The 22,271-nt window shown below is 34.6% G+C and overlaps 1 protein-coding gene across 2 annotated transcripts in view; it reads left to right on the top strand.

Annotated features, from left to right (window-relative positions):
- The first annotated feature begins 653 nt into the window (after positions 1–653).
- Positions 654–22,271, top strand: part of tcf7l1b (transcription factor 7 like 1b) — a 112,216-nt gene continuing 90,598 nt past the window's right edge. Inside the window, exons 1-3 of one of the 2 annotated variants that reach the window (NM_131296.2) lie at positions 654–1,492; positions 1,598–1,670; positions 4,368–4,495. In NM_131296.2, coding sequence (NP_571371.2) covers positions 1,307–1,492; positions 1,598–1,670; positions 4,368–4,495 — 387 coding nt within the window. In that variant the 5' untranslated portion in view covers positions 654–1,306. The remainder of the gene's footprint in view (positions 1,493–1,597; positions 1,671–4,367; positions 4,496–22,271) is intronic. The other variant, XR_012383560.1, reaches the window with a different exon arrangement.

The raw sequence follows: 22,271 nt of genomic DNA, 5'->3' as shown, positions 1-22,271 counted from the left end.
GCGTTCTCCTTAATAATGTAGTTTCAGAAAATTATTCTTTGCCAATTTTATAGGAAAATCACATAAGCATCAAATGACTATCAAAGTACAGCATTGTTCACAGTCAATTAGTGTTAATGCTGTTTAGAAGTCATACTGGCATGCTAATTCCGATCGAATATTCAAAGTAGCATGGTAAACAATATAGAGACTGCTTAATGAACAAATGTGCGAATAAAAAAAAACAACTTTACCTCTATATAGGACTGTTGGGCACCATCATAACTGGAATTGCTTAAGGCCCCCAAATCCCTAAATCCACCCCCAGTTGTAGGACAACATTGATGAAAAGTTTAGATGCACTTCAAATGTTGTCCAAGTTTTTTTCTGAGCAAAACTGAAAATATTGTTGTAAACATAAAACAGTTGACTAAACTAGTTCACCTCAATTAGTTGAGGTGAACGCGCCTGCACATTAAGGCGCGCTCGTGTTCTTGCAATATTGCTTTAATAACACAATCCCAAGCCCTGGTGTCATTGAACTATTTCAAGAATCAAGCTCTGAACAAACTGTTCCTTTAAACTTCTCTTGAGAGAGTGTGTGTGTTGAATGGAGTGTCGTTTTTCAGCGCTTAACTCCTCCTCTGCATTCTGCTCGTCCAGCTAACACACACACACAGAGGGAGAGAGAGAGAGAGTCTGGCGCGCTGCTGTTAGCGCATTCCCCATCAGCGGCTCAACGTACAGGGAAACGGATCCTCTCCGCGTCCAAACACGCCGTTTTCTGTGTCCGTGCTTTCGCTTAGCAGTCATGACGGTCGTAATTCCCATCGTGGACGAAACGAGCAGCTGATTCGGGAGGAATCTGTGTTTTATCTGACTAAAACACGTCTGTGGGATAGAGACTACGGAGCCGCCGCGACCGTTGTTACAACTTTTGTTGCAATCAAGCACGCGCGTTCACGCTATGCTACTGACGGGTGCGTGTTTTTCAAAAGAAAAACAATAATCAACTTTTAGCTTTGTGGATTACAGAATCAACAGTTGTTTCGAGTACTTTTAATCGTGTTTGGTAAGTTTGACGGCAAGCAGTAACGAGCGAGGACACGGCGGTTGCTGGGAGTTTGCAGAGTTTACGACAAGGATACCGTGTGATCGTTTCTCGAAGGTAAACATGGACAACCTGGATTTAAATACATGCGTCAAGGATTATTTCTGAACGTTTTATTCCCGCATTGAGTGGACTGCGCTGTTTTCCGTGCACTTCAGAGTCGACACAAACTCTAGATTTTGTGACCGTTTGCAAGACAAGCCCGTAACGTTAAACATGCCGCAGCTTAACGGAGGCGGAGGGGACGAGCTCGGGGCCAACGATGAAATGATCTCATTTAAAGATGAAGGCGAACAGGAGGACAAAATCTCCGAAAACGTGTCCGCCGAGAGAGATCTGGACGATGTGAAGTCGTCTCTGGTGAATGAGTCGGAAAATAACAGCAGCTCGTCCGATTCTGAGGTAAGTTCAGTCAGACGCAACCGCATGCCGACAGACGCGCATGGATGTGGTTGTTTGCCGACGGAAAAAATAACTTTTCTGCTTTGTTTTTCGTCTTCCCTTCAGCAAACCGAGAGGCGACCTCAACCAAGAGCAGATCTCGAAAGTTACGAGAAAGCCCGAGAGTATTTCACCGAAGGTAAGAGCTGTGGCATGCCGATTTAACAACTATTTCCCAAAAACTAGCTCTGTTTTTATTCTGTAAACAATTATGGGTACCACACAATTTCTTTATGTTCTCCCAACACAACTCATTAAGTAAACTTAATAGTTTTAACAAATCTAAGTAGATTGAACTTAAGACAATTAAGTTGTCCCCATTAAAACCGTAAAAAATGTGTTGTTTCAACAAATATCTTACATCAGTAGTCTGAACCAGCAGTAAAATAGTATTTTAAGTGTACTTTAAGTGTATGTCATTGTTGATAGTACTCACAATATTGTTTTCAATCTAACTGATAATCATTCATTGGATAATAGTACTTTGCTTCAAAGATTATTTTTGTCACATATTTATTATATTTTGTAGTAATGCTACTTAAACATTAAAGGAGCCTTTTTTGCTAAAACAACTGAAAGTTGTGCAAAAATATGTAAATGTTTCACTTTTAATTAGAGATAGAAATGATTTCAGTGACACAAACAAGCTTTAGTGAAATATAGTTACTAATAAATGAATATAATTATGAAAAACAAGATTATGTAGCAGAAACCGATACAGATGATTTATAGGTGAACGGGTAATATCCAAAATCTATACATATTTTAATTAAAAAAAAAAGCTCATTAGTTGCCTTTGACAATGAGGTGTAATATTAGTGACAGCTTCAGTGGTTAAATAATTGCTAATAGTGTTAATATAAAGTGCATATACTTTATTTATTGGATTAGTTACGAATGTTAAATAAAAACATGTACATGTTGTATTTTATAAGTGTTTAGTATTATTAAATATGTATATTATTTTAATTTCTCTATTGTTTTAAAGTTGAGGGAAGTGTCTGTACAGATACGTACACTTTTAGGGATAGAAATGATTTCACAAATAAGCATTTGTGAAATATAGTTACTAATAAATTAATATAATTATGAAAAACAAGATTATGTAGCAGAAACCGATACAGATGATTTGAAGGTGAACAGGCAATATCCAAAATCTATACATATTTTAATCCATAAAATGCACATTTGTTGCCAGTGACAATGAGGTGTAATATTAGTGACAGCTTCAGTGGTTAAATAGTTGCTAATAGTGTTAATATAAAATGCATATACTTTATTTATTGGATTAGTTACGAATGTTAAATAAAAACATGTACATGTTTTATTTTATAAGTGTTTAGTATTATTAAATATGTATATTATTTTAATTTCTCTATCGTTTTAAAGTTGAGGGAAGTGTCTGTACAGATATGTACACTTTTAGGGATAGAAATGATTTCACAAATAAGCATTTGTGAAATATAGTTACTAATGAATGAATATAATTATGAAAAACAACATTATGTGGCAGAAACCAATACAGACAATTTGAAAGTGAACAGGTAGTAACTTTACAATCTATACATATTTTATTCCAAGAAATTGCACATTTGTCGCCAGCAACAATGAGGTGTAATTATGAGTAACAATCAAGCTGTCACTAATACGTTTGAGTGGTTAAATAATTGCTAATAGTATTAATAAAAAAGCATCTACTTGTACACTTTTAGTATATTTATTTTTTTAGTATTTAGTACTGTTAAATATATATAATATTTAAAATTCTGCATTGTTTTAAAGTTGAAGGAAGTATCTGTAAAGATGCCTACACTTTCTGGCAGCTTTTTAAAATTTTATTAGTGTTTAGTGATATTAAATATGTATATTATTAAAAATTCTGCATTGATTTAAAGTTGAGGGAAGTCTTTGTAATAATACATACACTTTTTGGGAAGCTTTTCAAAGTTGTATTAGTGTTTGGTGTTATTAAATATGCATATTACTTTCAATTTTGCATTGATTTAAAGTTGAGGGAACTGTCTGTACAGATTTACTTTTTGGCAGCTTTAAAAATACTAGTGTTTAGTGTTATTAAACATGTATATTATCTTGAATTCTGCATTATTTTAAAGTTGAGGGAACTGTCTGTAAAGATGTGTACGCTTTTTAGCAGCTTTTAAACATTTAATTAGTGTTTAATGATATTAAATATGTATAATATTTTGTATTTTGCATTGATTTAAAGTTTAAGGAAGTCTCTGTAATAATACATACACTTTTTTTGGAAGCTTTAAATGTTTTTATGAGTGTTTAGTGTTATTAAATATCTATATTATAAATTTTGTATTGTTTTAAAGTTGAGTGAAGTGTTACACTTCACTTATTAGTGTTTAGTGTTATTAAATATGTATATTATTTTAAATTCTTTATTGTTTTAAAGTTGAGTGAAGTGTTACACTTCACTTATTAGTGTTTAGTGTTATTAAATATGTATATTATTATAAATTCTGTATTGTTTTAAAGTTGAGTGAAGTGTTACACTTCACTTATTAGTGTTGTGTTATTAAATATGTATATTATTTTAAATTCTTTAATGTTTTAAAGTTGAAGTGTCTGTAAAAATATGCGCACGTTTTTGCAGATTTAAATATTGTGTTCCTATTTTGTATTATTAAATATGCATGTGTTTTAAATTGAGGGAAGAGTCTGTAAATTTAATGCGGAGGTGTCATTACTGCATGACTCTAAAATATCAACATCTGCAATCAATGTTAAATCCGCCTGCCGTACTAGATCTTTGCCTAACTTTTTGTGTCTACCCTGATCCGTAATCATTCCTCTCTCCACCGTCAAGCTCTGAGAAGACAGCAAGATGGATGCTTTTTTAAGAGCCCCCATTATCCTGGCTACCCGTTTCTAATGATCCCAGATCTCGCCAATCCTTACTTGTCCAACGGCGCCCTGTCTCCGAGCGCAAGAACGGTGAGTGGCTCTAAACACACTATCAGTCTTCGTGCATCTCTGGAGTTTTTTTAGGAGCTCCAAATGTGAGTTTCGATAGAAATGAACCAACAAGTTTTCTTATAAACACAATTTTTAAAGATTCACAGTGATTAAGTGCTGTTTTAATCATGTTCTGTATGATTATGAGCTGTTTATTTTGTTAAAAGTGTTAAAAAAAATGATGGAAATTTAGATTTAGTCGATGCATTTGAGTAATTTCACGTTATTTAAGAAATACATGCTATGACTTGTTGTCGTTTTAGCTTTTAAACTTTTTAATTGGTTTTAATTGTGTACTTAAGCTATCAGACAGATTTGCATTCATTTAACTGTGCTCTGAGCGATCATGTCCGGTTATTGCTGGATCAGATTTGCCAAAATCTGGCATTTTGCAGCCACATTTCGATGTTTGAATACGCTCATGTGAATTGGTGAAATACTTGGCTAATTGATCTAATACCCCGTGAATCTAATTCACCGCTGCCTGCCACTGGGCTGTAATTAAGCATTTTCAGACGCCACTTGTTTAGCGTTCTTTAAATAAGATTAGTCTGGTCGGATAGAAGAGGTCTGTCACGGTGAAACTCTATCTGGGTGTCCGAGATTGCTTGGTCGTTCCCTATAGATGTGCTTTGAGTTTGTGTCCGTGTCTGGGAAAGGTTGACTGCCCTTTTAGCCCCAGCATTGGGTCTTTTCAACCCGATTTGCAAAGAACTCAGCGGGCATTCATGTATGGCTTTGCTGCCGTGTTATGCGTCAGCGCTCTGCAGAAAAAGAGAATGAACGCTTGGGTCTTTTCAGCAAGAAAAAAAAACATTCCCGGTTTCTTTTTTTTGCTCCAAACTCTGAGCCATCTCCCCAAATCAACACATTTTACAAGCATTGTTTATCCCAGAGCTCAAGTCCTCGTCTGAATCGGAGAGTGATTTGATTGGACCCGGCCAAGCGTTTGAGTGAAAAGTTACGATTCCCCCCCCTCCATTCCCTCCTCCCTTCAGACACTCGCACAAGTTTTCCTTGGCCTCTCCGCTTCTTTTCACTCGTCCCTCCTTCCCAATCCCTTCCATTCAGATCCCGAGGCGTTAGTCTTACATTGTCATTCTGAGTGAATGCTGATGGCTTCATTGGGACCTCCATAGGCCCTCATTAGCCTAATGGCTGCTCCTTACAGACGCGATGCATAGCAGTTGTGGTACCCAGATCTCTTTTGTTCTTCGGCCCATAGAGTGTTGTTGTGGGAAGGGTCTACCGCTTAAATTATCCTGCTTCATACCACCCCTCGACATCGCCTTGGGGTGTACCTGCAAACCTTTGAGCATTGATATCCACAATAATCACATCCCAGGATTTGCAATATCGAGTTATGTTGGGATTATAGTCGACCAAAAAGCCACAGAACACATGAGATTTGTGGTGTTGTATTTTCAACGAAGGGAAAGTTCAGTTTCTGCATGCATTTTTTTTAGTGTGTGAGCATTTCAAGAGAGATTATTATTAATAATATTCAAGAACAAATACATTGTAATTGTAGAAATTATTTATACAATCAAGACTATTGACCTTATTCTAGCAATGTGGAAGTGCGCTCGTGTTTTAGAGCTTCTGATTAAGTTGTCTATGGGAGGAGGAGTAGGAACGGTCAAACTACTGGCTCTACAAACAAGTGCGTTCATGACTATACATGAAAAGTAGATTAATATCATAAGAAAATATTAGTTTGCAACATAACAAGCTGTTTTTAACGTCTGGAAAATGGAAGTGAATAAGAGTGGAAGTGTAGAGCCTGAAAGATTTAATGTCTGCGTCTGCTCGTAGGTGAAGAATAAGCTCAATTCAGTATTATTTTAGATTTCATTATGCAATTTCTGTATTTGAATATTGTTAAACTACCCCAAAAAACATGACATTTTTGCTATATTGTGAGCCTGCATGATATATATCTTTCGAGCAATGATATCGCAATGTGTGCGCCCGCAATATTCACATCGCAAATGTATGCAATGTTGAGTTGGGATTATAGGTGACCAGAATACAAAACACATGAGATTTTTGGTGTTATATTTATTCGTACCGTGAGATTTGTGATCAGTTACATCACTAGCTTTCACCTACAGAAGAAATAAGTCGAAATTAAGAGTTTTTTTACTTACTGAAAACCCACTAATATATATATATATATATGGGGCGAAGTAGTGGCGCAGTAGGTAGTGCAAGAAGGTTGCTGGTTCGAGCCTTGGCTTAGTTGGCGTTTCTGTGTGGAGTTTGCATGTTCTCCCTGCGTTCGCGTGGGTTTCCTCCTGGTGCTCCGGTTTCCCCCACAGTCCAGACATGCGGTACAGGTGAACTGGGTAGGCTAAATTGTCCGTAGTGTATGAGTGTGTGTGTGTGTGTGTGTGTGTGGATGTTTCCCAGAGATGGGTTGTGGCTGGAAAGGCATCCGCTGCGTAAAAACTTGCTAGATAAGTTGGCGGTTCATTCCGCTGTGGCGACCCCCGATTAATAAAGGGACTAAGCCGAAAAGAAAATGAATAAATATATATATATATATATATATATATATATATATATATATATATATATATATATATATATATAATAATTTTTTTATTATTAATAATTTTTTTTAAATATATATATTATTTGGATGTTTGAAATATTTGGAAAAATATACATTTTAAATATATATATATATATATATATTTTAATAATACTGAAACAAGCTAAAATATCTGCCAATGTGGTAAGAAAATAATCTTGTTTTTGCATTGAAATGTTGATATTTGGACTAGATATCAGACAAAAATTCAGAGTTAGAAACTTTTGCAGAAATTCTGTGTAAATAATTCAATACAATTAATCATTGTTACGGATCAAAACTGCGAATGGCAGACTTTCACTCTAATATAGTTAAACTCTGCAGTGACTTCAAATGTGTTCTGTATCTCCTGGTCAACTATAATTCAGACTCAACATTGCATATCTTGCGATGTGACCATTGTGGATGCGCACTTTGCGATATCGATGCTGAAATAATATATAGTCCAGTGTGAGTAAATGGTGAATTTTCGTGGGTGTGTGTTTATGACTTGCATCTTTAATAAATCATATGCTATGTTATTTTTAGACCGATTCCGATCATACTTGCCTCAAATTTTGGTGAATTAAACCCCATTTTACCATCACAGAAACTCTGCTATCTCTCCACCATAATGCACATGAAGGAGACTAATATATACAGGCTAATATGGGCTTACTAGCACAATATTCAGATGATGTCATTCAGGATGAGGATTCTAACTTATTTTATTCCTTTAGCTGATTGGGGACCGTCAACAGAGTTCGTTCCCACAGAAACCTGACCCCATAACTGAATGCATCCAGATGCACATTTCTCCTTCTGCTTCGAAAGAAAGCAATATATAACTCTCTTTATTCCTCGTAGTATTTGAATCAGAAGTTCATAACCTCCACAATCTAAACAGATCCCGCTTGTATTTTATGGGGAAGTTCCAGAAGACTGATGCGTAAAATATAATAGATAAGTGTAAAGAGATATAGCGCCTTGTCCTTAAGCCCATCGCATACATATCAGTGTGGACGGAGTAAAACGGGAGGTCACCGAGGCAGATGAGCTTAGCCTGTCAGTCGGCACCTCGAGAGCAAGCTTCGCTTTAGACAATGAGTGGTTGGCATACTTGAGATATTTACACACTAATCTTAAGCTCTCGCTCAGACAGCCTCAGTCACAGCTGTCAAAATCACATAAGGACGTTTCCAAACACAGCTTGAAGAAGCCCGTCAGAATCTGAAGGATGAGCTGCGGTTGCGCTCCAACTTTTAAACAAACGCACAAATTAGGGGTGGCAGAATTGATCGATTTTGAATGTATGCATCTGTATTATATCACCAAAAAGCGAATGATTGCTTGTGTGAGGTGTGTGTAATGCAGTGTGTATGGGGGCAGGAATGTAAACACTGTTGTTTTCCTACTTCTGAAAGTCTTGATAACAACATCTAGAGTTTTTCTTTTACTAGTTAAGTAAATAGGATTGTAAAAACATTACTTGTTGTACTCTTCCATTTACTGCGCTTTAAGTTTGACAACTATTATGACTTCCACTACTGAGAAACCCGTTATTATCCATTATTACAGACCTATTATGTTATTATCATTAAGGGTGTCACGATCCTCCAAATTCTTGATTCGATTACATTTTCAATTCTAAAGGCACGATTTGATTCGATTTTCGATTATGAATAATTAATTAATGACCAATTAATAATTTGTAGCCTACCGTTTAAACTACCTGACCTGCATGGTCTTTGTTTTACCCATAAACAAATCATACAGTAAATGAATAAAGGCAAGATACACACATAATTGCCACCTGTCAATCACTTTTTCTGCGGGACTCGTGAATAGGCAGTGATCTGTGTCGTTATAATTTCGTCGGTAAAAAAGACACACAACCAACAGGAACCAGCCAACAGTATCTGAGGTGTTCGCTAAAATGACTAAGTACAAGTGAGTGAAAGATTGAAGCAGTCCTCTGACTGCCTGAACCTGCTGTCTGGAGCGCATGGCTGTGTGTGCGTCTGTGTCTGTGTGGTCACGTGATGTGCATTTTCAGAGGTAGAGAGGAAGGAGGGCTGCTCAGAAATGCTACACGCCACTGTGGATGTCAAATCGTTGTCGTTCTAAAATGCCATTTAAAAACAAAGACAGTGTAAACAGGGCCTGAGTGTGTACTTTTCGCGAGCGGATTTGCAACGGGGGCGGGCGGAGGATCGCGATGCCGGTGTTGTCTATCGGACGAACCGTACGTAATACGTACATAGCAGATCTTGCAAAACTGTGTTTTTTTTTTTGTCGACAACACGAACGTTGTCAACATAACTCACTGGAAATCCAAAATGCTTCCACACCGGCTACTTCATTGAAAGAGGAGAGGGTTTAAGTTCTGTCGACGGCTCTCCTGCGTCTGCATTTTAACAAGCACTTCAACAAGCCTGTTTTTTCCCCGCTTGGCAAGCCAAGCTGACGTGACATGGGGGCGTGGCAGCATCGACGATTCTATTTTTTGATTCGATAATCGAAATTGAGCATAAATTTAGATCGATTTCGATTAAAAATCGAAATCGTGACACCCCTAATTATCATATATTATCTTTTTGAAATTGTATGGACTAGGCCCGCACAATATATCGTTTGTAGGGGTGTCAAAATTAATTGTTTCTTCGGTGCACCGCGATGCAGACGCGGACAATTCTGTATCAGTTCAGTAATAATCATAACCGGTTATTATGTACTGACGTCATTTATCTCCTATGCGCTCTGTTGCAAGGGAGGCGAGCGCGAGTATTTACAACACTCAGGCAACTCAGGGCCGGCCTGTGGCATAGGCACCATAGGCAAATGCTAAGGGCGCTGTATATCCAGAGGGGCGCCAGAAATGAGCGCGGATCAGTTGGTTTTGTTTTCGATATTCCTGACACACATTCAGTTATAGACGGCATTAACTCAAAAACCTCTTACCCTAAAAAGATCTAAAGTGTGTTTCCTACAAAAAGACAAAGCTGGTTATGTTTCACAGCTGTCTTTCTTTTTTTTTTTTCGCACGACATTACGATCACTGCTCCGTTTAAGCCCTCGCAATATGTGTTTAGCCGGGAGAGCTCGCGCTGAGAGGAGCTCTCAGTAAGGGACCGTCGGAAAAGTGCTTCTTTTTTTTTTTCGTTTGTTTAGTTTTTCTGCTCCGCTTAGCGCGAGCTCTCCTTGTTGCGAGGGCTTAAGTGTGTGTGTGTGTTTGTTTGGTGCTGTCTATGTTTGTGTATGTGTTTGAATAAGAGACAGTGTGGTGCTGTGTGTCTGTGTGTTAATACAGACAGCTTGTTATAGCCTCCCCCATAAAATATAACACTGTATATAGAAAGCATCGTCAATGCACCGAGATATCGAATTGAACCGAATCGAAGGCATGATAATCGTATCCGAACCGAACCGTGAGACCAGTATAGGTTCACACCTCTAATCGTTTGAGTATCGATAACGCAATGTGTGCATCTGCAATAGTCACATCGCAAGATATGCAATGTTAGATTATAGATGACCAGAACCACAGGTTAAGATTTGTTTACATGCTGCACAATTGAACCATAATAGAGTGAAAGTTCATAATCTGCATGTGTTTATAAGCTCAGTGACTACATGAGGATTTTAAGAGAGTTTAAAGCATTTTAGTTGCACATAAAGAAGTTTAATAAAGATTATGTAACCATGTATTAAAGATTATAAGTTAATGTAGTAATGTCATGACTTTGCAAATAGAGCTGTTTAGGTCATCTGGAGAAATTGTAATTAGGCCTGGGCGATATGGTAAATTGTAAATATATCGATAACGATATATTAGGGCTGTGCAGTTAATCAAAATTCATTCGTTTTTTTATATTACTTTATTTTAAGCATTTATATATAATATATATATATATAAATATATATATATATATATATATATAAATATATATATATATATATATATATATATATATATATATATATATATATAAAATATATATATATATATATATATATATATATATATATATATCTACACACACACAGAACAAGAACAAACATTGGCTCGTACTTTATACAAACAAAAGACAATTTAAAAGAAAACAACAAAGAAAAGAGACAAACTATCAAAATTCAGCTTTTGATTTCAATTTTGGCTTCTAACGATTATGAATAAAATATTAATAGGGATAAAAAAAATTACTCTTGCATCATATACCGCCCCCTTTCCAGTTGTAAACATGTGTTGCACTGCAAAGCTCAGTTTCACGTAAACATTACTAAAAGCATGTACTGTAATGTAACTTGCTGTAGAAGTGACAGGATAGTTACGGGTTTTTAACATTCTTCAAAATATCTTCTTTTGTGTTTAGCATATAGGAAAGAGACTCTGAAACAAGTAAAGGGTGAGTAAATGAAGACATCATTTACATTTTCGGGTGAATTGTCTCTTTAAAAACTCTACTTTTAGCATTTACTTGTGTATTTATAGGCTGAACTTGAGTTTTGTCCAATGTTTTCTTTGAGCAGTCAGGTGATATGAAAGGTTCAGTTCATATATCTGACTATGCTTATTTATTTTAAACGACCAAATTGTATACTTATGAAGTAAAACAGAATATTGTGGATGGAGTGTATCGTGGTATTTAATTAAACTGAATCAATGACATGATGATTGAAATCGAACTCAACAATGAGACCAATGTATGTTCACACCCCTGGCAGAAATGTAGAGTATGTTTGCCTGTAAGAGCGTAAGTCTGTGCTATTTTTTTTGTTTTGTTCAGAATTTGAGTAATTTGACAATGTCATCTTGTAAAGGTATTCAAAAGCTTCTGTTTTGTGCAGTAGGCTGAATGTTTTGTAAAATGGAGAATTTGTGAAACTGGATTAAATGTAAAAAAACACACAAGGCTTCAGAGAATGTTCTTTGTCAGGATGAAAGCCATTATACTTTAACATTGGATGAAAGATGGAGCTTGTTATGAAAGAAAGATTTTTCTTGTCCAATAGCAATTTTATTTCTGAAATTATTTTGCAGAACGAAATGTTTGGTCTAAACGTGGGTCAAAGACAAAAATGATTTTTCAGGCAACAAAACAATAGAAGTGTTATACAGCCTTTTTGTCTCCCATTTATTAAAGGTATACCAAAAATCACTCAATCATATTTTTACCAAGATATACAGTGTAAGGTTGTACTTAAATTTTTTTTTGTCTCATTCAGAACAATACTTAATTAAATACATGATAAGTGAATTTTTCAGATCAGTTTATTTGAAAAACATTTATTATTAATTATCTACGTATTTTAAATCAAACTTTTAGACGACCAATGTGCTTTACAAAAAAATAAATAAATAAAACCACAAACAACAAGACTAAATCAAATGAGAAAGCATTTTAATTTATTAAAGCATATAAAATAAAGTGAAAAAAACAAGCCAACGATTTACAAGAGAAAATGCTTTGTCAAAAAATGCTAAATATATCTATCAATTTAATTTGGTTTGACACAAAAATTGGAGATTTTTGCAGCATTTGACGCACATACAAAATTAATAACCATGAAACTGCAGTGAAATCAGTTCTGTGAAGGGGTCTCCCTGCGTAGGTTTGTTTGCATTTATTTCTGTTTTCTTAGTGAATGCTTTACAAGCGCACAAATCATGTTTTAGGTATCCGAGGTTGCACAACACTTGGCCTCGAATACCACAGTGAATCCTACAGCAGTCACTAATAAAGTAAACTTCCACTCGTGCTGCTTCTAAACTAATATGTACACTTCTGCTCGGATATCCCTGAGGTGGAATTGAAAAACTCCTCTGAATTCAGACGTTTCATGTAATATTTATAGTTTTCCAGTGCAGTATATAAAGAGGGCGAAATTGCCATAGGGGATGTAGAGTTTTGAATACCTGTGGCTTTGGTTTTGTTTGTATTTCATAACCATTCCGTAATCCTATAAATGATTTTTTTATTTTTTTTATTTGACATTCTTTAGCATACAGAACATAGAGATCCTGCATGTGTGCATGCATACACACGTGATTCCCACATTGTGATTAATAGGGTTGTTGTAGTTTGCGGTGTTGCATTATATTTGGTTTATAATGTGATTTTTGGATGTCACAACAAAAACCACTAATAGTATTTTTAGCTAAATATTGAAGAATTTTAAAATCAATAAATAAAAGTCTAAAAATCTAGTTATTTAAAAAAAAGGTGTATTTCTACCTGAACTACATGTGGTGTTATTTCAATGACTAACGTCTTGAGCTCAGTATTACAAGTCGAGATTGCGTTTATGTAATGCGAATCTCTTTAAAACGTTCAGTCGTTGTTTTTTTAATAACGGGATATAATCTCACCAAAACGTTTTAAAAGGTAAGTGAATTACAACAGCTCAAACTTTCTGTAATCATAGTAGTGCTGCGCGTCATTTGTTTAACCCTTACAGGTGACGGGCTGACTGACAGGTGCGTGAGGCTAGCAAATACGGCGTAGCTTTCAGTTAAGATCAACACAGTTTCCATAATTATACTTTATAGATAATAAATAATGCTTTATAATACTTTAAAATGTATATATGCCTTTATTTTGATGGAGTTTATAGCCGCTTCACTTTATTTCAGGGAGCAATAATGCCGCTCTGTAGGTCTATTGGAGACATTTATAAATATTTCTTGCAAATCGAATAAATGTTGGAGACATGTTTGTTATATAAATGCACTAAATCGAACTTCAGCAGTGTTTATTTGAGAGCGCACAAGAAGATCTGCGCTTGAGCAGAGTATGAGGGCGTGCAAGAAATTTTGTGCACGAACAGAGAAAATCGGCATGCAAGCAAATGAGTAGTAATGTAGCAGTGACGGGGTGAATTTTGGTGTGGCGCTCTGCCATGGATTATATATATAAATATATTATATATAATAATATATATTTTATATATATAAAAAGTTATGTTCCCTCTGTTAACCTAAATGTGAAATTCATGAATGCATAATAATTGTGAAACCATGATTATTCCTTAGACTATACCTGCATCTCTACCTGCGATCAATCGAGTTACTTTTGCAGTTTTTATTATAATAAAAAAAGAGCAAAAGGGATGTCAAAATAAAAGAAAATAGAATGTGGATGAGTTTTGAACAGATTTTGCTTTAGAAAATTTAGTAAAAACGGAAAATTTGAATGCAAATTAATCATATTTGTTTTTGTAGTGATGAAACTTTAACTTTGCCTAATTTATTTTGCCAAATTTATAATTTTTTTTGCCTAAACCATTGTTTAGTGCATTAAAACGTGGGTCTGTGATCAGTCCAGTACTTTTGCAGTTTTGTATTATAATAAAAAGATCAGAAGTGACGTTTAAAAAAAATCTAAAAAAGCAAATAAATATGTTTTATTACAGATTCTGCTTCAGCAAATCTAGTAAAAACATGACATATTAATACAAATGAATTGTATTTGCTTTCATATTGATAAACTCTCAGCTTTGCACACAAAATTTTGCCAAATTAAAAGAGAAATTCTGCCTGAAGCACTGTTTAATGCATTAAAGCATCAGCCTGACACCTGTTGTGTTGTATTCGTATTTGTGTGTGTGTGTGTGTGTGTGTGTGTGTGTGTGTGTGTGTGTGTGTGTGTGTGTGTGTGTGTGTGTGTGTGTGTGTGTGTGTGTGTGTGTGTGTGTGTGTGTGTGTGTGTGTGTGTGTGTGTGTGTGTGTGTGTGTGTGTGTGTGTGTGTGTGTGTGTGTGTGTGTGTGTATTTAGATCTACACTTTAATTCAGATAACTAACCTCGAATGCACTTGTGAATGCTGAAGGCTTCATTTTATATTTATGAAATATTTCAGTAAAAAGAAAACCTTTATTATGTTTTTTTAAACACTGTTTTTATTAATTTTAGTAGCTTTTAACATGTACAACAAAAATCAGATTCAAACTTACAAAATAATAATAATGATAATAAATGAATAGTAAAACAACAGAAATAAATACATAAATAAATAAATAAAAATGTATAAATAGTAATAATAAAAATTATATAAACATATTAGTAAATGCATGTACTTTCACATACAATATAAAGGTACATCCTATAACAACAGCGGTATATCAATAGCAGGTAATACAAGTCATACAGAGAAAAGATTTGCATCAGCTTCCTATAGGATACCTACAAAGGGATTCCAAATTTTGACTTTTTTTTTATTATTATTTATTTATTTATTTTGTTGTTGTTGTTGTTCTTAAGTCAGATCAACAGAAGATCATTCAAAGCCATTGAGCAGTTCTGATCACATACTCATTCAACATATTAACTTCATCTCACACTAAGGACAGCTGTCTCAATGACTGTTTAAAGCATCATATAGTGAAAAAGCGCAAAAGAAAAATGAGTTTGGCGGAAAAAAGAGGGACCAAAATAAGTGGAAGATGGAAAGAAAGAGAGGTATGAAGTGACAGAAGGGAAAGATGTGGGGAAATGCAGGCGTGCAGATTTCCCATAATTGATTTAGGGCCTGCTCGGAGCTGACATTCCTCAATAATCCGCCGGGACTGTTTTTAAGGATCGAGTGTGTCGGCCAAGCAGCTCGGCTCTTCTCAGCGCTTGTCATTGAGACGAATGCTCGCGCTTGGCCCGAGGAATCGTCTGCTAGCGGCTCGACAACTCCACATATTGAGGATTTTCCCAGTGCTTTTTGTTGGCGCAATAAAATCAAGCCACATTGGGAATGTTATGCTTATTTTAATGTACTTTTATTCTTGGTGTGGCTCTAGAAGAGTATTAACATTTTTCCTTGTTCCATAAACTACAATATGAAACCATTTCCAACATATTTGGGCTGAATTAGATTGAATTCATGTCAGTATTAAATCTGTAATGCTTCACCTATTCATACTGGAAATAGACTTAATTTGGTCACATTACTAGCGAACTCTCCACATATTGAGGATTTTCCCAATGCTTTTTGTTAATGCAGTAAAATCAAGCTGCATTAGGAATGTTATAGTTATTTTAATGTACCTTTATATTTGGTGTGACTCTAGAAGAGTATTAACATCTTTCCTTGTTACGTGCACTCTAATATGAATAATAAAAATAACAGTTTCCTTTTTGCATAAACTGCAATATAAAACTATTTTGAACATTTTTGGGATAAATGAGTTTGAATTCATGTCAATATTGTAATGCTGCACATATTCATACTGAAAATAGACTTTTAATTTGGTCACACTACTAGCAATCTCGCCACCCATTGAGGATTTTCCCAATGCTTTTTGTTGTGCAGTAATATCAAGCCGTATTGTAAATCTTATGCTTATTTTAATGTACTTTTATTCTTGGTGTGGCTCTAGAAGAGTATTAACATCTTTCCTTGTTACGTGATCTCCAATATGAATCCATTTCGAACATATTTGGGCTGAATGAGTTTGAATTCATGTCAGCATTAGGTCTTTAATCCTACACATTCATAATGAAAATAATTTTTTAACTTGGTTACACTAATAGTCAACTTGGGCGAGGCAGTGGCGCAGTAGGTAGTGCTGTCGCCTCACAGCAAGAAGGTCGCTGGTTCGAACCTCGGCTCAGTTGGTGTTTCTGTGTGGAGTTTGCATGTTCTCCCTGCCTTCGCGTGGGTTTCCTCCGGGTGCTCCGGTTTCCCCCACAGTCCAAAGACATGCGTTACAGGTGAATTGGGTAGGCTAAATTGTCCATAGTGTATGGGTGTGTGTGTGGATGTTTCCCAGAGATTAGTTGCGGCTGGAAGGGCATCCGCTGCGTAAAAACTTGCTGGATAAGTTGGCGGTTCATTCCACTGTGGCGACCACGGGTTTTAAAGGGACTAAGCCAACAAGAAAATGAATGAATGAATAATAGTCAACTTGACACATTGAGTATTTTCCCAATGGGTTTTGTTGGCGTAGTAAAATTAAGGTGCAGTAGGAATATTATGGGTATTTTAATGTACTTTTATTCTTGGTGTGACTCTAGAAAAGTATTAACATTTTTTTTGTTCCGTAAACTGCAATATGAAACCATTTCCAACATATTTGGGCTGAATTAGATTGAATTCATGTCAGTATTAAATCTGTAATGCTTCACCTATTCAAACTGAAAATAGACTTAATTTGGTCACATTACTAGTGAACTCTCCACATATTAAGGATTTTCCCAATGCTTTTTGTTAATGCAGTAAAATCAAGCCACATTGGGAATGTTATGCTTATTTTAATGTACTTTTATTCTTGGTGTGGCTCTAGAAGAGTATTAACATTTTTCCTTGTTCCGTTAACTGCAATATGAAACCATTTTGAACATATTTGGGCTGAACTAGATTAAATTCGTGTCAGTATTAAGTCTGTACTGCTACACCTAGTCATACTGAAAATGAAATGTTGGTGCTGTAAAATTAAGCTGCATTGCAAAATTTATGGTTATTTTAGAGTATTATTAACATTTTTCCTTGTTCCGTAAACTCCAATATGGAACCATTTCAAACATATTTGGGATAAATGAGTTTGAATTCATGTCAATATTGTAATGCTACACATATTCATACTGAAAATAGACTTTTAATTTGGTCACACTACTAGCGAACTCTCCACCTATTGAGTATTTTCCCAGTGCTTTTTGTTGACGCAATAAATTCAAGCCACATTGGGAATGTTATGCTTATTTTAATGTACTTTTATTCTTGGTGTGGCTCTAGAAGAGTATTAACATTTTTCCTTGTTCCATAAACTGCAATATGAAACAATTTCCAACATATTTGGGCTGAATTAGATTGAACTCATGTCAGTATTAAATCTGTAATGCTTCACCTATTCAAACTGAAAATAGACTTAATTTGGTCACATTACTAGTGAACTCTCCACATATTGAGGATTTTCCCAGTGCTTTTTGTTTGCGCAGTTAAATCATGCCACATTTTGAATGTTATGCTTATTTTAATGTACTTTTATTATTTGTGTGGCTCTAGAAGAGTATTAACATCTTTCCTTGTTGCGTAAACTGCAATATGAAACCATTTCAAACATATTTGGAATGAATGAGATTCAATTCATGTCAATATTATAATGCTACACATATTCATACTGAAAATAGACTTTTTATTTGATCATATTACTAGCGAACTCTCCACATATTGAGGATTTTCCCAATGCTTTTTGTTATTCATACTGAAAATGGACTTTTAATTTGGTAGACAACTAGCGAACTCTAGAAAATATCTGTATTTTTGCACTCTAGTTTGGATATTCATTCTGTATTAACTTCTGAGTGATGTCTTGATCATTTAAGCAAGGAATAATTGATGATAGGTCATTGGATTATTTGAAAATAATGCACATAAGGTGGTGATGCGGCCATGATGTAAAGCGTACTGTTTTTATTAGATTTTTTTGTTTGTTTCAGCTGTGAAATAACTCAAATCATTCAGCATAGCGATTATGGAGCTGTAATGCGTTCAACAACTGCCTGGAACTGCTTTGAATGTTCATTAGCCAATCAGAATCAAGCGTTCTACAGCCTTGTATACGTTTGCTTATTCCACGTTTAAATAAAGCTATCATAAAAGCAAGTTGCATAAATAATTTTTCAATATGCAAATGAAGTGGACATAATTTCATCATTAAATTGAATTGTTTATTTAAAAACTTCCTTATTTATATTTTATTTGTTTGGTTACTGGGGCTGCACGATACTGAAAAAATATGCAATATTGTTTTTGAGTATTGCGATAACAATATTTTGTACGATATAACATTTCCGCAGAAAAATGCTGTTTTAATTAGCTGTGTTTTTGAATCATTTGTTTATATAACGATATTAAAGTAAAGAGATATTTTTCAGATCTAATTAATTCTACTTAATTCTAAAAAACGGTCTAGATGCCAAAATTTAGTCTTTTAAACACTACGCATGAGTGAAAATCTCAGCAGATATCTTGACTCTGATTGGCTGTTATCATTTTCCTCTCTTGTTTAGACTCCGCCCATTAGTGTTTATTTTCAGCGCTGGGTCCACCTCCAGCCAATAGCAGAACAGCATCTACTGGGGAGGCGGGGCTGAAGATAGTGAGACCTCATCTGATTGGTCAAATTTAGATAAACAATCAATGCATAAAATAAATTGATTTTAATTAATTACTCATTAGTCACTTAATCACTCATGTCTGCGATTACATAAAATCCATATACTATTATCAAGATATCGATAGTTTCACGATATATTGTCCAGCCCTATTAAAGAAAATGTTGATTGTTGTTGAGTGTTGATTTTAAAATGTGAAAACAAGTAGCAGTAAATGCTCTACTTTTCCCTCTGTTGTTAATTACAGTCAGCATGGCCCGTCAGAGATAATCTCCGAACAGTCATTGTCCCGTATTACAACATGTTCCCTGCTCAAACCACAGCAATGCCTCTATTCATTTTGGTGACATGTTTTGACACGTACTGTAATCATCTGTTAGCGAGCGCATTCATTCTTAATGTTTTTCAAGGCCTTGTGGCAGTTCCTTACATATGAAGAGTTCTGAGGCAAAAGCCTCTAAGTGCCATCTGAATTGGGCATTTCTTTTCAACCTGTGTGGCGTTTCTATGTGGAGTTTGCATGTTCTCCCCATGATCACACGGATTTCCCTCAAAAGACATGCACTATAGATTTACTGAGTACGCTAGTGCTTGTGTATGTCCTGGTCCTCCAGGTTGTGGGTTCAGCGTTGGGCTAACGACCCACCTCGTAAAAATTTGATGTTACGAAACGCCAACATGGTGTGGCTAAATGTCAACTTCAATATAAACGGCCCTGGAGGTAAGTATGTATTTAGTTATTTTACTTTAAAGGAAATGAAATTAAGCTATTTTTGCCATAACACTGAACACAAAGCAGCCTGACACTAGCTATGTTTCTATCCAAGGATGCGAATTCGATTCTAATCGCTGCATAAAAGACATGTGAATAAGGCAGCATTTTCATCCAATGAGTCAAAGAGAACAAAATCGTCACTTCCTGATTAACTGGCGCCAAATATTAACAATAAAATTGGAATTGTTTTGTTTTGAATTTGAATTTTTTGTTTCATAAATTTTGAAAATTAATTTAAATTAGCTATGTCTCATTTTGTTGCGCAGACATCTTAAGTTTGTTTCAAATTCAGCCATACATTTATATATATATATATATATATATATATATATATATATATATATATATATATATATATATATATATATATATATATATATATACTGTGTTAAAATAGCATGGGATTGTGCTGAACGCGCTTGCACTGGGAGATAGAGACTGAAAATCGAATGAAAAAAACATCTAATATATATATATATATATATATATATATATATATATATATATATATATATATATATATATACATATATACATATATATACATACATACATATACACACATACACACATACACACATACATACATACATACATACACACATACATACATACATACATACATACATATATATATATATATATATATATATATATATATATATATATATATATATATATATATATATGTATGTATGTATGTATGTATGTATGTATGTATGTATGTATGTATGTATGTATGTATGTATGTATGTATGTGTGTATGTATGTATGTATGTATGTGTGTATGTGTGTATGTGTGTATATGTATGTATGTATATATATGTATATATGTATATATATATATATATATATATATATATATATATATATATATATATATATATATATATATATATATATTAGATGTTTTTTTCATTCGATTTTCAGTCTCTAGCTCCCAGTGCAAGCGCGTTCAGCACAATCCCATGCTATTTTAAAACAGTCAGGTTTTTGGTCCAGAACAAGGGACTCGCCAAACCTTGTAACTGTGGCTTTTGTGTTGCGGCGCCCACACTGGCAAACAAACACACCTCAGTGGAAACACTTTTTAAACTGTTTAGTCTTGTCTTTTGGGGGAAGTCTTGTACGTCGTTCCAGGATCCACTGGGCATTTTTCCCACATTCAGGTGTTAGCGTCTCTTTCCAGACGCTCTTTGCACTTCAGTCTTCAAGACACAATTGTGTCAATAGTGCTATTGTGTGCGAGTGTGTTTGTTTTGTTCTTTAAAATATCCTGTGCTTGTGTGAGTAAACTGTTAGAGTATTCAAAACAATGACCTGTTTGGCTCTAAAAAGGAGAAAGAAATGTCGTTTTATTGCATCAAACTCAAAAAGCTGCGCTCTTTCTTAAGTTCAACTCTATAAAATGAAAGTTTATTGGCTGATTTTATTTTAAATTGTCACATTGGTGCATTCTCTGGTTTTGCTTGATTGATATAAAGCCTGAAACTCTACTTTATGGTGCTTTTTGACTCCCTGTTTAGCATTATTTCACAATATTATAAACAGAGTAAACATCTTTTAAAAGGACAGTTCACCCAAAACTAAACATTCAGTCATTTACTCATTCTATACTTTTTCCAAACCTATTTGAGTTAAAAATGAAAGTAGATATTTTGAAGAATGCTGGGGAAAAAAGGCATGCGTTATTGTATAGCACATTTCATACACATGGTAATTTCAAGATACATGGTAATTCAAAGTGCTTTAGTCCAGTGTTTCTCAACTGGTGGGTCGCGACCCAAAAGTGGGTCGCAGGAACATTTTCAGTGGGTCGCGCAGTGTGTGGTCAAAAAAACAACAAAAGTAAAAATTTGTAGGCCTACTTATTTTGCTTATACCGGACTTTTATTTTGTAATGCATGCGCGACAACCCTACCGTTTGACATGTGAAATTTCATTTAATTGTTGCAACAAATTTGCCGAATCGCAAGTATGACCCCGAATATGTAAAGTATGAATACATATATATATATATATATATATATATATATATATATATATATATATATATATATATATATATATATATATATATATATATATATTGACGACAAAAAAGACTTAAAGCGTGATATGTGAGGTGCTCTCATAAGAGCATGAAACCTTTTAAATTAAAACATTTAGAAACCAGAAACATGTTTTATTGACAGTTTATTATCAACTGTATTGGTCATGTTTACATTTATATTTCTATAATTTGATCCATTTTGTTAAAAGACTGCAATAAAATATTGTTTATTTGTAGGTCTTGGTGAATT

Source organism: Danio rerio, chromosome 8 (assembly GCF_049306965.1).
Source record: "Danio rerio strain Tuebingen ecotype United States chromosome 8, GRCz12tu, whole genome shotgun sequence".
NCBI classification, from domain to species: Eukaryota; Metazoa; Chordata; class Actinopteri; order Cypriniformes; family Danionidae; genus Danio; species Danio rerio.
This window is presented reverse-complemented; position numbering and strand designations above follow the sequence as displayed.